General features: G+C 33.0%; 1 protein-coding gene and 1 long non-coding RNA gene across 3 annotated transcripts; both read left to right on the top strand.

Annotated features, from left to right (window-relative positions):
- The first annotated feature begins 22 nt into the window (after nucleotides 1-22).
- LOC116341511 lies at nucleotides 23-11,130 on the top strand. Of its 2 annotated transcripts, none has more exons than XR_004201174.1 (3): nucleotides 23-367; nucleotides 8,843-8,931; nucleotides 11,019-11,130. It is a non-coding gene; the product is annotated as an uncharacterized LOC116341511 (long non-coding RNA). The 2 variants fall into 2 exon arrangements; XR_004201175.1 differs by lacking the exon at nucleotides 23-367 and adding an exon at nucleotides 7,494-7,595.
- Nucleotides 11,131-12,318: 1,188 nt separating this feature from the next.
- On the top strand, nucleotides 12,319-17,687 carry LOC116341510. Its single transcript, XM_031768620.1, has 2 exons — nucleotides 12,319-12,423; nucleotides 14,623-17,687. The coding sequence occupies exon 2, from the start codon at nucleotides 14,800-14,802 to the stop codon at nucleotides 17,011-17,013; it is 2,214 nt and encodes a 737-aa protein (XP_031624480.1). The 5' UTR covers nucleotides 12,319-12,423; nucleotides 14,623-14,799; the 3' UTR covers nucleotides 17,014-17,687.
- Nucleotides 17,688-18,113: the final 426 nt, after the last annotated feature.

Here is an 18,113-nt window from a genome sequence, read left to right on the forward strand (position 1 = left end):
AAAATAAAGTGATAGAAAATAATAGCAAACTAGAGAGAAAATAGTTCTGAGAAATTTAAACGTGAAACACTAAGAATAATCTCTTCGATTGAACCAGTAAAGCCACGCATTTTTTTATATAAATATTTTTTTTTCTCAAATTTTTTCCCGTTAAAACATTGGCAACAAAAAAAGAAGTGTAAAAATCAGTTGAAAATTAGATTTTTGTGAGTGAAAAAAATTAAAAATAATACGAAAAATATTACGAGAAAGGAAGACACAGAGAGAGAAAGCAAAGAAGTGAAGAGGCAACATATATAGGCAACGAGAAATATAGAGAGAGAAAAGAGACAACCAAACAGCCACATTATAATTTTCATCAATCAAAGTAAGTATTTTTTTCTTTTTTTTGCCAATAAAGAATATTGACGTAATAAACAAGTCAAAATATATATATTATGTCTCCTTATGATGACACGTTTTATTTGGATTTTTCTTCTACTATTAATACACTTTTATTGAGCTTTAATTCTCAAATGTACATTGTACGAATAGGGTGGGTTAATTTTTTTAAAGTGACAATATCAAATGGCCTGGGGTGGCTATGAGTACTATACCAATACTACATACCGAGAGAAAATATTCTGCTTCATTAGTTTTTCTGAAGTGATCCATCCTGTAAGGGGAGCCAGATTTGAAAAAATCTCGATTTTGGCTAAAATGTGACTTTTCCGCACACATAGTGTAAGGTGAAAAGTATTGTAATCGGTCAAAATTTTGAAAACTTCAGAAACATTTTTTCTGGACGTTTCTGGGGTCAGAGAATCCGAATCAGGCCGTTTTGAGCATGGTTTTTGTTAATCTGTACCCATATAACTCATTTGCGGAGCAATTTTGTCGATGGCGGGACTGTGCGGAGTTCGGCGGAGATAGCATGCAAATGCTGTGTGTACGAGTGCAACAGCATTCTTTGCTGTTCATAGATTTATTTTGTCCAAACGAACATCTTAGTAGCCTTACACACAGCTAAGTTACTAATCATCTGCGTAAGAATGATACACATAGATGTGCTGTTACCCTCGTACACACAGAGTTTGTATGTCATCTCCGCCAAACTCCACACAGTCCCGCCATCGTCAAAATTACTCCGCAAATGAATTACATGGGTACGTCGTACGTTGTACGACATACAGCTACATAGACTCAATTTTATCCCCAGACAATTTTGTTCCATACAAAATCCACATTTTTGGTGATTTTTTTCAGATTTTTGTATGAAAAGTGTATCAGGATCTAATTTGATTGCAAAATAAATATTTGATTGCAAAATAAATATAAGATTCGGTTTTCTCGTGCCAAAAAACCCCCCAGTACCAATTTTCTTATCAATCGAATAAAAATGAATTTACTCCAAAATATCATTCCAAAAGTTGGGTTCCAAGCATTTTTTTTTCGAAAAATTGAACCAATTTCTCAAATTGGTTTCCACCATTGAATTCGTCGGGTCCGAATTGTGAAAAATCAGTTGTCAAAGTGAACAAAAAAAGTAAAAACCTAGTACATTACAGTGGATTACTAAGATATTAAAATATAGGTGGCCGCTTAAGTTCAAACTTTTTCCAATTTTCACCAAATAAAACAATGATGGTTTTTAAAAATGTGCATATCGGCTCAAAATTGAGTGCGCTTTCGATCAATGAGGAAAAAATCGAAGCAAGACTTACATTTTTCCAAGATAAATGACGATTAACTTCGATTTTCATCGATTTTTCCCATTTTTTGGGGTCTAGTCATTCTGATATAACCTTTTCCGCTGAATTTTTTTTCAAAAATTCTTTATTACTTCATCAAGATGACCTTAACCCTAAAACCATCCATCGGGCACTCAGTGCCCCAGCAAAATTTCGAACTAAAATTAAACCATTTTGCGTGCACGAATGAATCGATTGTTCTCATAAACAAATATATATACACTTGTTAAGTTGTTCGGTGTTCCGTGTGACATTCAAATAAGAATAATAATTTTTTATAAACCAATTCTGCCGAAATTTTGTTTTGCATTGAATTGCTTCGGTTTACTTTTACATATACACAACAAACATGTCTCGTGTTCAATTCATTTTTTTATTCATTTATATGTGAATTCCCATACTCAGATGAATTTAACAGAGAAAACTTAAAGGCAAACAGTGTAAAATGCCATTTTGAAAATGAAACTGGTCGAATTCATCGGTACCGCAAAAATTTGTTCAGCCAATATTTATTATATAGCAGCACAGTATACAAAACGTAGCTGCCGATCTGCTGCGTATATTCATGTCTTTAGTTTACGAAATGACACAATATTTCTCAAAGTATCGAGAAAATTCAAAATAAAAAATTGAAAAATTTCCATTTTTTCATACAAAATACACTAACGGGCACTGAGTGCCCCCAAGACGAAGTGATACAATTTAGTAAAATTTTGTTCAACCAATATTAATTTATTTTGTCAGCACAGTATATAAAACGTAGCTGCCGACCCGATGTGCACATTCATGTCTTTAGTTCACGATTAGACACAAGATTTCTCGAAATATCGAAAAAATTAAAAAAAAACAATCAAATTTTTCAATTTTTTCATACAAAATACACTACGGGCACTGAGTGCCCTCAAAGACGGGATTAAGGTGGATTGCGAAAGGACGGTTTTAGGGTTAATGACTTTCCAATAAGCTAAGAATGACGTGATTCTGTTAAAAAACAACCCGTATACCTGTGATCAAAAATGGCCAAAAATTGAAAATTTGCTAAAAAAAAAATTTCAACTTCGGAGTATTTTTTTTAAAAAAACGAATTTTCCCAGATATGACATATACGCCAAATCATCACATATTTGGTCCCTAACAAACCCCTAGTTTTTTGATTTTTTTCATAAAAATTTTTTTTTTTTAAATTTGGATTACGTAAAAAAAGTCATGGTCATTTTTCGCCGAAAATGTCACATAACACGCCACCTGACGGACATTTTTGAAATTTTTTCCATTCTGACTTCGGATCCGGAAAGGTGAGTCTTTAACCTTTCCAACGACGTATAAATCGTTGTGGTACCTTACAGATGGCCAGAAAAATGTCCGATTGATGAAAAACTCAAAAACGGCCTCCCAAAAATGTACGACCCTAGACCAAAATCACTTACGCAACGAATTTTTTGAAACTGAGAAATTAGTTTGCTCAGTTTTCAGTCTACTTTCGAAAAAAAATAATTTCACACAATTTAAAAGAAACTACGGACAGACATACAAACACCTCAACCGGCCAATTTTGAGGTTTTTGGCCATTTTTGGCCAATGGACCATATCTCGGCCACTTTTCAACCGATCATGATGATCTTTTTTTTTAACATTATTTACGCACTCCCTAGATTCCGAATATGGCCAAAAAAAATAGAAAAAATCATCTCGGTGGTCAAAAATCGAGAAAAATGAATTTTCAGCGATTTTTTAAAAATGCCACCTGGCGGCCAAATTTTGAAATTTTTTAATTTTTTTACGGATTCCTAATGTGGTGCCCAAGCACTACTAAAATATGCAAAAAGATTTATGGTCTAGATTTTCATTTCTTCAACGTATATATAGAGTGACGCAAAATATACATATTTCATATGTATGTGGGTATTGCGTCACTTGGGGGACTGCCGTCCCCCGTGATTGTGAATAGTAAATTGTGTGAATTGTGGTTCGCCGCCGGTGTGTATTATCTTGTATTGAGACAAGATATTGTGTGTGTGTGTGTGTGTATTTTTTTCTCCAACTATTCTTCCATGCAATGACCATTCTTTTGTTGCGTTATTCAACAGCACCAAAAGGAAGAAAAACTTGCACAGGAAACATTTATCATAAAGCTTTTTTTACCGAACTCTCGTCGGTTTTTCCTTTCAAAATATTCTCGAATTACGCAAAAGAGAAAAAGAAGGCAGCAGCGAACACACACAAACAAACACATAGTGAAATTGTGTGTAGAGAAAAAAAATCTTTCGAAAACCAAAATATTATACGATGAATGAGAATATGAAACGGAACGAAATGAATCGAAATGTAACTTGAAATTCATGGGGAGAAAAGTCCATCGGCTAATTACGATTTTATGGACTGAGCCGGCTATTCGCACCGTAAAAACAAATTCTCGGTCGAATGAAACCTGTGCAAATTAAATAACGATAAAAGAAGCAGGAGCATTCCACAACATTCATTGAAATTACGAAATAGTTCTCTTTTTTATTATTTTATTTATGATTTCCTCCCGGTCTGAAGGAATATCTTTCTCCGTTGCATCATGCCCAAAAGATAAAAAAAAACATGCTCACATTTTTGACGAATAACGATGGTTTTCATATTTTAAAATCTATATTAAAAATTAAACTTGGCTAGTTTTGCTCTCAATTTTGTTGCTAGCTGCTGGCGTCGTGATTATTATTGTCGTTGTCGGATTTTACGCTTTTCTCTCTCTCTTCATGTCAATGTGCGCATAGATAGATTGATGAAAATACGTCATAAACCAACCATGGTTACAAACATACAGAGAAAAAATGTATGTGTTCACGAATATTATTATTTCATTTGAAGCAATGTGCAGTCTACAGGTATCCTTGATCTGTAATTCGGATAATTTTTGCTCATTTATTACATTCAGGCGGTGGTACATTGTTTATATTATGTTTCGTATCGCCATTGTTCGTTAGTGATTTTAGCTTTTAATTCATTATCTGCCGACTTTAAATTGTTTCGAATCGTCTGCGGTTGTTCATCGAATGAATTAAAATTGATGGCATTTAAATTTTTATTGTTGTTATCGTTTTCAGTTTGTTGGTTCACAATTTCATCGAATAGAAAACGCGATATCGGTTTGCCATAGCTATTAAATACTGGATATATTTGATCGGTTATAGTTGGATATCGATTATTTGGTACAATATCATCAATTGCACCATGATCATTTGATGGTTTTCCATATGAATAGATACTTTGCCATCGGCAATGTAGTCTCATTCATGCATAAAATTTGTAAAACCAGTGCTGATTGGTCGCAACGATAAATGTTTGGAAGATTTTCGAAATGCTTCGGCGTGTGATGTCAACCAACGAATTACGAGCTACTTGCTGACCAAAGCGATTTGGTGCTGTATTATTCAAAAAGCGATCCGATGCTTCGAAAAAATTTCGCTCCAACATCTGTTGATTCGTATTTTTATTTTCTTTCGGTGTATGTAATTGGTTTGCTATTTATTATTGATTGTGGTTCATTGATGATAATCGATCTTAAACTATTTTATTCTTTGGAATGGCATTCTTTTCGTTGAACAGATTACTGCAAATTGGCAATATATTACCATGTAATACTTTATTTTCAGTCATTGGCGTCGAACACACACTGCTGGTTCGCCCAATAAACTGTGGAAAACTGTACTGCTTTGGATGCTTTGGATGTGATATTTTTGAAACGCAATGGCAAATGATTTGGACGAACGGTTACCGGTTGCGGTGTAAATTTCAATAGATTTTTTTTGTTTTTCAATTTATTATTCGATCGATCGGTGTCGGTTTTTTCGCTGGTCGGGAATATTTGTAAATACAATTGATTTATCACGTTTCATGATTTTCTTCTTAAATTGAATCGGTGCATATGCATTGATACCATTCACAATATGGGCTGTTCTGTTGTGCCATTCTCTTGATTTGCACACTGTGTCTGAATTTTCGTTCCGAATTTTGCACTAATTCATAATCATATTCACTTTGTGGAATGTAAATTGTTATCAATTGACAGCCGATGGGTACATGAAATTTTACTGGCAACGATTCGGCGGTGCATTTTATTCGATGCGGATCGGCTAATATAAGATTTTTTTGCCAATTTTCGGTTATAAATATTTTAGTTGAGAAGAGAGAGAGAGAGAGAGAGAAAGAGAGAGAGAGAGTGAGAGAAACAGAATTATAAATGATCTGCACATGCAACACACATGTATTCAATTTGCACATTTTATTTTTGATTTTGAATTTTATCTTTGAACGATGTAGAGAGAGAGAGAGAGAGAGAGAGAGAGAGAGAGAGAGAGAGAGAAGACAAGAAAGAACGGAAATTGGGTCATAAATAATTAGATGCCTACTTTGTCTTTTTCTTAAATATATATACAAAGCATGCAAAAAGCATTAGGGAAAAAACAACAGAAGAAAATAAATAAAAGAAACCCCATTTCGAAATTTCCATTTTGGATTTTATGAGGGGTTATTGTTTATTTTATTTTTTTCTGTTGTTTTTTTCTCAATGCTTTTTGCGTACATTATCTATATATTCAAGAAAAAGACAAAGTAGGCATCTAATTATTTATGACGCGATTTCCGTATCTTTCTTGTCTTCTCTGTCTCTCTCTCTCTCTCACTCTCTCTCTCTCTATCTCTCTCTCTCTCATTCAACAAAGTAAAATCATTTTTTTTTGCAATAAAAAACTTCAATTACACTTGGGAAGATGGAAAAATGGGCCGCAGATAAGCTTCGTTGATGCAAACAAAGAATTTTTTTTTGGAACAATATCAATTGAAAAACATAGAATTAATTAACATCTTAAATCACATTGCATGAAAAATTATCAATAATAAAGAATTTAAAGCATTCAAGCTGAACGATACTATCCGTCTATCTTTTAATAGGCTTCGTTTATATATATATATATATATATATATATACGTATATATATATGTGTGTGTGTGGAAAAGTAATGATTTACATCAAAATAACTCACTTATAATCGATTAAAATTGAATCGTTTGATAATCGCCCGATCTTCATCGTTGTCTTCTGGTGGAAATTTCATAACAGTTTCATCGTCAAGTTTAATTTCTCTACTCCTTTTGTGATTGGTTTAAAATTGATGCGATACCTAAATTCGGGTCTGATTATAATGAGAGTGCCGGTATCAGCGAATTCCACATAAGTTTCTTCTTTTGCGTCCAATTTGATTTGTTTGTTAACGATAATTTTGGGACATATTTTCTTTTTATTATGCGTCTTCGGTTCTTCGGTAATAGTCATATCGACTTGAGTATTTCGCCAGTTTGTCTGAAATGATTGCACAATAAAATCCGCCCAAAAGTAATGGCTTATTAGAGCTAAACACGGAAGAATTGTTGTTGTTTATTAATTTGCATTTAAAAACGCGACTGTCGTTCCACTCAAAAATGTTTGTCCGATCATTTTAATCTTATCATATTAAACAAATTCGATACTTTTATTGCCAAATTTCCGTCGCAAAATAGTGTTGTCTTCTCTCTCTCTCTCCATTTCGCAACAGAGGCATATAGAAGACATCTTTGTTGGTTCATTAGCGTTAGTTGTTTTCATTTTCAATTTTTAATTTTTTATGAAACGTGTGTGTGTGTGTCGCCATCTCTTGTTGGGTCGGCGAACCACAAAAACCCTCTATCCATCTGACAATACCACAAATAATTAGGATCGACACAAATAAAAGGCCTGTGATCCTTCAATTGGTAGTCAGTTAACCAGTTATACTTCAGTCAGTCTTTTTGTACCTGTAGTGTCGAAACAACCATAAATGCAAAAAAATAATTGAAAATTTTTTGGTAAGTTTTTTTTCTTTTTGTTTTTCATTTAATCAATCTCACCAAGTTTAAAGAAATTTCAATCAAAAATACACTATTTGTATGAAAAATAATATATCGACAATTTGTATGAAAATACATTTAAGTGGCCTTAAACTTTTGCAGTGTAGTGCATTTTTGATTGAAATTTCTTTAAGCTTTCAGAATGTCGGCTTTTTGTGAAAAAAATAAAAATAAAAAAATACAGCGTGCAAAGTTTCACGTCGTTACGATATCATATAGGCATGGCTCCGATATGAAAATTCCCATTTTTAATAGTTTTTGTATGAAAATTGCGTCGAAAATTTTTTGTATTGTAAAACTAATGACAGATTCAGTTTTCTCGTGAATTCAAATTTATGTACAGTACTGCTCAAAAGTATTAGAAAAAAAATAAAAAATACATTTTTTTTCGATATATTACATCATTTATTAACAAAAACCTTCGTTTATTTGCTTTAATTTTTGTAATCGGCACATTGAGCAAACAGAAAATGCAACAGTGGTTAAGAGAAAATGTGCTTGATTTTATTGACAGAGATGAGTGGCCGCCAATTTATTTTATTTTTTTACAAAATAATGATTTCGCTTGTGTATTAACTACATTTAATGTAGTACATTATTCACATCGACAGAATTGCGTGCGAAAAGAGGCATTCATTTCATATACAGACCAAATGAATTGAATCTCGGCAGAAATTTATCACATTATTTGTTATATGATTCGTCCGATAAAAGTTAAAATAATATGAAGTCATTGCCTTTGCAATTCAATTAGTCGATTAATTGCTTAACTCAAAAAAAAATTTCAAAAAGAAAGAAATTCTTTATTTGTTCGATGAAGAAAGGAGTATAATCAGTATTGAGAAATATGTGATTACTCATGTTCGTCGTCAATGTTCTTTCAGTAAAAGCTTTTTACGAACATCGACAAATCACTTTAAAATCAATCATCGCATGTGACGTTGTTGAATTTATTCGAACACGTACCGATTTCATGCATCGCGACCGCTTTGTGTGAGGGATTCGCCTTTGTTGAACTATTCGATTTATTTCAAATTCATTTGTGATGCAATCAAAGTGTGATTTCTGATTAAATGCAAATACTATATAATTTCACATGATTCGACTCCTATATTTTGTTCGATCAATAAATACCCTTATAAGCTTATTTGGATAATTTCATATTGAAAATCAAATGTTCTCTCTCTCTCTCTATCTATTTATAGGTATGCTCTGTTTGATTTTACTGTCTTATATTTCCATTGCAAATTGATTGAAAAAGAAGAAGGCCCCCAAATCCTGTAGCATCAACGCAGTAAGTACCTAACAACAATAAAAACGAAACGATAATTTAAATAGCTGTAGGTATAGGAATTTCAAAATTAATTCTCAACTGAAACCGACCCAATTCATTATATTCTGGAATTTATCAGTCTTCCGTGCGTTCATGCAGTTTTTACCATTTTTTTTTTGGTGTAATGCAAACGATGAAAATATACTCACTTTATCAGAAACCATTTCAAAGGGATTCAAATAAAAAGATGTTATCGTCTTCTAAAATGAATTGGTCATAAAAAATGACACAAAGTTCTTTGTAATACACAACAACGAAGCACTGCAATTATGGAAAGTAATCGAACCGTTGGCAAAAAGAGCACAAAAAAGTAATAAATACATTGATTCGACTGCCATTTTTTATGCATTTACAATTTGTGTGTGTGTATGTGTGTGTATAAATGTGCTGGAAATTCGTTCATAAAAAACGCTTTAATTACGATTAGGTTTTCATTTTATTCCATTTTCACAATGGAATGAAAAAAAAAGAGAAAAAAGAATAAAATTAGATTAATACGTAGGCTGTTACTTATATATTGAGAATAGCAAACGCAGATAAACATTTATTATTGAAAATGACTTTATTGTTTTTCAAAATATTCTCCGTGATGATCGATACACTTTTGCATTCGATGAAACCATTTGTCATAGCATTCATGCCGCTCCGAAACTGATATCTCCAAAACATGTGTTTTGAACGCATCAACTGCTTCTTCGGGCGTTGAAAATCGTTGACCACGCAGTTTATTCTTCACGCTTGGGAACAAAAACAAATCGTTGGGTGCCAAATCAGGACTGTACGGCGGATGACCCATCAGTTCGATGTTTTGACTGGTCAAAAATTGAGTTGTTTGATTAGATGTGTGAGAGCTCGCATTATCATGATAAAGAATTATTCTGCGACGGCGGTTGTTTTTTCTTATTTCACCAAACACTTCCGGCAAACAAATGGTGAAATACCAATCAGAATTGACGGTCTTACGATCTTCTAGTGGAACTGTTGCCACCTGACCATTTCTCTCGAAAAAACAGGCGACCATTTGCTTCGAAGTGCTTCTTGCTCGATCAACTTTTGTTGAGTTATCTTCACTTTGGAAGACCCATACTGTTTTCTGCTGTTTACTTTCGGGCTCATATCCATAGATCCATGATTCGACACATGTGACGATATTATAAATGTCTTTTGATGCACCTCGATTGTATTTGTTGAGCATTTCTTTACACCAATTGAATGGGTAAGAATAATCATGACCTCCAAACATTCTTTAAAAAAATTCCAATACAAGACGATGAATTAAAATAAATGAGATACTAACTCGCGTTTAAAATAAATCTGATACTTGAAAGATATTGAAAATAAAAGTGGTATGTATCACATTTATTTTCAGTGTCGTTCAAGTATCAAATTTATTTTCAATTCTGGCTAGTATCTTAATTCGAATGATGCAATTGCCACGTTTCATAATGGCCGCAAGCAGCTTCCGTGTGCCTGGACATCGCACATGTTTCTTGATCTTAATCGACGAATTGGCTGGTGTTGATCCGCCGGCTTCAATGTAGAAAATTGATGGTTGATTGTGAACCATTTTGCATGCCGTTTTATCGATTGCACGAACCGATTCGATATGCTTGTCCAGTCCCAAGCGTGCATACTGTTTAGTTGAATATGTTTCAATGCCATCATTCATTACACGTAATCGATGTTCAATGTACGAACGCCATGATGGTCCTTTTAGCGATGGCATTTCACCAATCATAGCTGCAATTCGATTACGATCAGCTTGCTCTTTGAAAGTAAACAATCGTGTGATTCGTTCGGCTTTTGCATTACGTCGGCCTTGTTTCGCATCCCCTGTGATAACGCTTGCTGGATATACGCAAATTCACCTAACAAAATTAGAACAACAAAAACAACATTGTATTCTTAGTCACAATCACTTCATTCATTATTAAATGGCAAATGGTATGTAAATCTCTTCGTACCGAAAAAATGATGAAATAATGACGAAAAATTTTGTTTCATTTATCATATTGTATAATAAATTTGTGATTTAACATTATATATAGGTTTTGTCAGCGGTTTGTGCGATTGAAAATTCTTAACAACAACAACAACGCGGTGTCATTTTCATGCCAAACAAAAGGTGTGCGGAAAAGGAGCGACTATAGAGAAAATAATTTAGTGATAATTACTTTTCCGCACACACATAGTGTGAAAGGGGAAAGTATTGCAATGGGTCAAAATTTACGACATCTCAAAAACATGTTTTCTGGACGTTTCTGAGGTCAGAGAACCCGAATCAGGCCGTTTTGAGCATGGTTGTTGTGGGTCTGTTCCACGTCGTACGTCGTACGTCGTACGTCGTACGTCGTACGTCGTACGTCGTACGTCGTACGTTGTCCGCCGTACGCAAAATTTGTCCATCGATTATCTCACCCCACAGAAATGTTATTTGAAATCTGACTTCACGGGATGATTGGGGGTCCCGAGGAATAGAAATCATTAGATTTTGAGCGACTTTGGTCGATGGAAAAAAATTTCATGCCTGTAGTGATACCTATGAAAAAGAGTCCAATTTTCGTCCAAAAGTCATACTTAATGTAGACTAATGATTTAAACACTCAAAAATATGTATTGGGGGGTTTTTTGGCACGAGAAAACCGAATCCGATGTTTGTTTTGAGATACAATTAAGTTTTAACAGAGTTTCTTTGAAAAAATCGCAAAAAATTTAATTTTTGTATGGGAGCCATGCTTTTACGCTACCTTAATGACTTAAAAATTTGCACAGACTATTTTTCACACAAAAAAATAACATTCTGAAAGTTTGAAGAGATTTCAATCAAAATTAGGGGTACCTCTCATACAAAATTTTCAATTTTTGGATCAAAAACGAATATTTTGTATGGGAGGTGCTCTTAATTTTGCTTAAAATTTCTCCAAACCCTCCGAATGTTATTTTTTTGTGACAAAAATAGCCTGTGCAAAGTTTCACACCATTAAGGTAGCATACAGACCCATATAAAAATCCAAATTTTTTGTGACTTTAGTTATGAAAAGTGTTTCAAAAATAATTTTCATGGCAAAATTAACGTCAGACATATTTTTTATAGTGTTTTGTTAGAAAATAGAATACTTTCAAATGTCGTACAAATGGGTTCATCATGAAAGTGTAAAAAATCTTTTCTCGAGTACTTCTGCTATTAAATTAAAGAATATTTCGTTGCCAAAGTTGGAACATATTTTTTGGTCTCGGACTTTACGCCGCTTGAAAGGCTTGAAAAATCGAACAAATATTATTTTGAACTTTCTTAATAAAATACACAACTACCACAGTGCGGAAAAGTTCGTCTTACTCCCGTAAGACTCTTTATTTTAATTAGAAAAAGGCGTAAATTCCATGATAGCATCTATCACCGATTCAGCAACATAACATAAAATCATCTCGAGCACTCTACCACCATCACAAAAGGTATGTAAATCAATTAATTCCAATTAACGCTTTGCAAAAAACCTTTGCTGCATGTTTTTTCATTTAAACACTGATAGTTTTGAAAAACTACAAATCAATTTGTACTATTAACTATTAAGCATGTTAATGAATCTATTTTTAAAATTTGTGCAGTTATTTAGTAAATATAACCAACCGGCTAAGCCTATGAAGAGACAGAATGCGTAATCTCCTCATTTATGCCATCTTGTTTTCCATAGTTGAACTCAATTTTGTTGCACTGCATTGAATCGAAAAAAAGAAAAAAAACAACAACAGTAACATGGCTACATAGATCTGTTGACCAGTGAGATACGTATAACAATGGAATGAAAGAATGAAGAAAGCGTATATGACATATAATATGTGTATGTATGCATCAGCACGCATAGATGTACAGTTCTGTGTGGCCGTGCTATTGTTGTTGTTTTTTCTCTTTTTCATTTCAATGCTACAGAATCAAATTCAGTTTTTCGATCTAATTCGAACTAATGTGAGGTGGCGCTGATCAGCTGCGTTCGCATGAAAAAGTTCCAAATCTCATATACGCCAACCCCGCTTGAATATAACACTTTTTAATGCGTTTTAAATATCAATAAAATGTCTTACATACGTAAGATGAACTTTTCCGCACTGTGATCCACAAAATTCATTTATTACATATCTTTTACTTGAATGAGAACTGACGAAAAACTGAATCTGACATTAGTTTTGCGATACACATAATTTTTGACACACTTTTTATATAAAAATTACTTAAAATTGGAATTTTAGGATGGAATTAATCCTTGTACGTATGATATCGTAACGACGTGAAACTTGCCACAGGGTATTTTTTCACAAAAAGCCGACATTCTGGAAGTTTGAAAAAATTTCAATACAATTTAGGGGTACTTCCCATACGACATTTTCGTTTTTGGGTGAAAAATCCAAAATTTTGTTCGGGAGGTGCCCCTAATATTCGTTGAAATGTCTTCAAACTCTCGGAATGTTATTTATGTGTGATAAAAATAACCTGTGCAAAGTTTCAGCTCATTACGATATCATACAGGCATGGCTTTCATACAAAAATCCAAATTTTTTGAAATTTTTGTATGAAAAGTGTGTCGAAAGTTATTTGTATCGCAAAATTAACGTCATGTTCGGTTTTCTCGTACCCAAAAACCCCCCAATACACATTTTTGAGTGTTTAAGTACTAGGGGGTAGACACATGGAATATTACTTGAGATATTCACCGAAATTGAAGGTATTCTTGGTATTCTTGGTATTCTCAGTTTTAGGCGAAATGTCAATGTATTCAGCAACGTCTCACAATGTGCATATATGAATATTATCTTCCAAATATTAAAAAAACTTTTTCAACGCTATCAAGTGTATTATTTCAATTGGTTTAATAAATGCAAAAACAATTTTGATAAAAATGACAGAAAGAAAACAGAAAAAATTAGAATAAATTTCAAAATGGTGAATGTTAGAACGAAATGGAAAAAACTTGAAATCTTTATTACCGATATCAATTTGACATTTGGTAATGACGGTATTCACATTTTTAGTACAAGTAATCTTCAAATAAGTAAGTAATTGTCGTATTTGAAAATAGATAGGTATTATGACAATTCATTGGTATTCATTCATTCTCTATTGTGTCTACCCCCTAGTTTAAGTATACATTAAATATCACTTTTGGAAGAAAAATTGAATTTTTTCCACGGATGGCCATGGGCATCACACCAGACATGACACTTCACTCTGTCAACCAAAGTTGCTCAAAATCCAATGGTTTCTATTCCTCGGCACCCCCAATCATCCTGTGATGTCAGATTTTGAATTACTTTTCTTGTTTGAAAGTTATCGTGTTAACAAATTTTTGCGTACAGGGTACCACGCACAAAAATTCGGACATCGAAAAAACGCTAGATTCGTGTTCCCTGGCCCCAAAAACACATTTTTGATGGGTGTTAATTTTTCGACCGATTCCAATACTTTACCTTACACACTAGGTGTGTGCGGAAAAGTAATATGCGCTATATAATTCCCATAGTATACTATACGTCTATATGGAAAACTTTCTGTGCATTTCTAAAAATAAATAAATAAATATGTTTGTGTTTATTTTCAAAATGCAAAAAAATTGGAACATACATAACATTTGATGTATCTTTATTTCTCTTTTATTTCAGAATTTTCAAAATAAATAACACACACACACAATATATATACAATAGATTAGATACAATATTTAAAAATAAGTTTAAAATCACAGACATTAATATTATTACGTAGGTATACACATTTCCAATCAATGTTTGAAAAAAAATAATATACATTCAATTTAATTTAGAGTTAAAGATTGTAAGATGAAATTTGTATCTATATTTGTTGCTTATATTGGCCCCATCATCATCATCACCCAATTCGTCAATTCAATTGATGCTTTTAACATCAACGTCAAATATGGAGAAGTGATTGTAAATGGTGTAAATGAATGCACATTTGAACACAGAGGCGATACATACACCTATAAAAGCTATGATGATAATTTTTCAATGAAAGGTAAAATACTTTTCGGAATGATTGAGTACAACTGCGAAAATAATACTGGTGTATTAGTTTCATATGTTGAATGCAAACCATATATATTTTGCATGTACAATGAATTATTTCCAAAATGCAGAAATACCAAGGCAAAATACATTTTAGGATTTACATTTGGTTTGAGCGTGGTTGTGTCGGTGTATCTAATTTTACGGTTCTATAGACATAGCATACAATCATGGTGGCGTTCCATTCAGACACAAAACCGTGATAAAAAACTTATGAAGAAGATAGAAAAACATGAAAAACTTACAGGCACCACTCTACCAAATGTACGTTTCAAGGAGATCCACACCAAAATTTTAAATCCAGAGCATGTGAACAAAATCAAAAAGAAAAGAGATACATTTATGTCTGTACGCTACAATTCAATTCCACATAAAGCTTCAGCTGCCACAACCAAAAAGGTCACAACATCAGATAAAAAAATAAATCGAAACCAAATTAAGAAAATGTCAAATTCGTTGGCGTTGCCGCCACCGCCGCCACGAATTTATACCCAATTTTCAGTAATACAAATATTGCTAATATTTGGATTGTTAATTAGTCTAGTTGGTGGATGTGACAACAAACTATATATTAAATTAGATGGGAGAGTATGTGAGGAGAATGTATGTAAGGATATTAAAATGGCATCCTTTCCGATACAAAGTGGAAAATCGTTATGTTTTATAGATACAGACAATAATGAACTAAATATAAAAATAGAAAATTCGTATTATCGCGCCCATTATCATCACATATATGACACATCCGATTTTGAATTGAAAATGGCCACAATATCTCATTGTGGCTGGAATTGTCCAGAAAATGATTGTGGATTAGATGTACAAAATGAAATTTTTAAACCTCTTCCCAACAAAGTTCAGGGATTTACATGTGAAACAAAATCAACGTGTTTTTGGCCATGTGTTGGTGGTTATTCATGCACTTACACCCATTGGTGGTTAGAGCCCACGGGCAATGTGGCCAGAGTCTACGAATACACATATAGAATTTGGGAAACAGAAATAAATATTAAATATAAAGGAACGGATAAAACGATCAAGTTGAATGCACATAAACCATCTTATCAGATCGAAGTTGTCCATTTCTCCGTGGACAATAATTTGCCAATTTTATTGGAATATATATCGGGCACTGACTATCATCAACCAAAAAATGTAATTAAAGATGATAACATATACTATTTAGTTGAAGCCTCAGAACTCAATTTTCCAGAGACAGACAAAATTGGTGATTATCAAATTCAAATAGAAGGTGGTAATAGGAGTCACTTTTATAATCATAACGAAATAAGATGTCAGGCAGATAATTGTCGAAGTTCTTGTCAAACGCCAGAACCAAAATTGCGCCGATTCAGAAATTCGAAAAAACCAAACGACAACTTATTCGGATTTGAGTATAAAGATAAGCATTACATTGAAACAAAACATAAAATACGAGCAAATTTAAAAATAATGATTGGAAATGTAGACATTGCTAATTTGAAATATGAGAAAGCCAACTGTGACATTGAAGTAGTTTCAAGCTATGGTTGCATTGGGTGCAATCAAAAACCATATATAATTATCCAAGCAAATAGCATAAAACAAAAGGGCATCATCCCCTTCCAAAGCAACTGTACATTTGACCAGCAATATTTGAGCTGCTCACACGAACCATATGCTCTTGAAATAGAAGAGCTAGATTCATATTGTTACATCTTTATGCCAAGCCTCAATAAAACCATATACATTGATACAAATATTGAATTTGTTCGCATTTTAAATCCCTCACAACCGCTAACAGTTTCTGAAACTCCCTTGGAAATTGCAAAAGATTTTTTTTTAAATTGGGATTTTGCAAAAGCTGCAATAATGACCATGGCTGGTTCTATTATATTTGGTGTGCTGTTAGGCGCAACGAGTAAACTTATACAAGTTTGTATAGTGAATCAAGAAATAAAGCGTATGCAACAAAATCATCAAATATAATGACATTCATCTCATCATTTTTAGTTATATATCTTATAATTTTTAGTTTTAATAGTAGTTGTAATTAATAGTAATATAGTATTTGTTTTTTCCGCAAAAAAAGAATACAATTACAATTGTGTGTGTGTGCTAAGGAGAAAAAAATGCGGTTGCCAAATATTCGTCGCTGCAAGCATCACGTTCATCATCACAACAGAGCTCTATATCTCTCTGCATCATCTCTATCTCTCTTCGCGATGAGCCGCCTGAAACTGAATCAACAGAAATTGCGTGTGTATGGCGTGTGTGTGTGTTGAACGAGAAAAAACACAAATATTCGCTGACATGGCTCTATAATACCCAATTACCCAGCCATCAGATGTGACGATAGCAACCGCACACACTCACACACAAACAGAAAAAAAAACAAAAAAACAAACAAATACACATATAGTTATAAGCTAACTTTTTCGTCACACTTTTTTCTTTCCACATGTATTCGATTAGTATTATAAGTTTTATGTTCTTATCATCATTTCCTTTCACCAATAAAATTATGTAAAAAAAATGAGTGTGTGTGTGGCGAACGGGTACAAACACCAAAAAAAAAACACAAATATTCGCTGAGATGGCTCTATAATACCCACCCATCAGATGCAAAGATAGCAACCACACACAAACACAAAAAAAAAAAACAAATACACATAGAGTTATAAGCTAACTTTTCGTCACAATTTTTTTTTCACATGTATTCTATTAGTATTATAAGTTTTATGTTCTTATCATCATTTTCTTTCAACAATAAAATTATGTAAAAAAAATTGCGGATTTTTAATTCGATGCCCATCAAATTTGATGCACTACTAAAATATACAAAAATAAAGAGGCTTACGTACGCAAGCTGACTTTTCCGCATGGAACCGAAATTTTGGGAATAAACAGAAATTATGTTCTATGTATGGTTGCAGTAACTTAAATTACCGTGAAAACTTGTGAATATTATTTTCTTATCAAAGTAAATAATCACACCAAGTTTAAAGCAATTTCAATCAAAAATAAAATGTCTTACATCCCTAAGATGAACTTTTCCGCACTGTGATCCACGACATGAAAGAAAACTA

Source organism: Contarinia nasturtii, unplaced genomic scaffold (genome assembly GCF_009176525.2).
Source record: "Contarinia nasturtii isolate CC-2019 unplaced genomic scaffold, AAFC_CNas_1.1 Cnas_scaffold_730, whole genome shotgun sequence".
Taxonomy (NCBI): Eukaryota; Metazoa; Arthropoda; class Insecta; order Diptera; family Cecidomyiidae; genus Contarinia; species Contarinia nasturtii.

Bases quoted from the DNA above. Each gene is read 5' to 3' on its own strand.
- LOC116341510 (XM_031768620.1), top strand. From the start codon at position 14,800: ATGAAATTTGTATCTATATTTGTTGCTTATATTGGCCCCATCATCATC.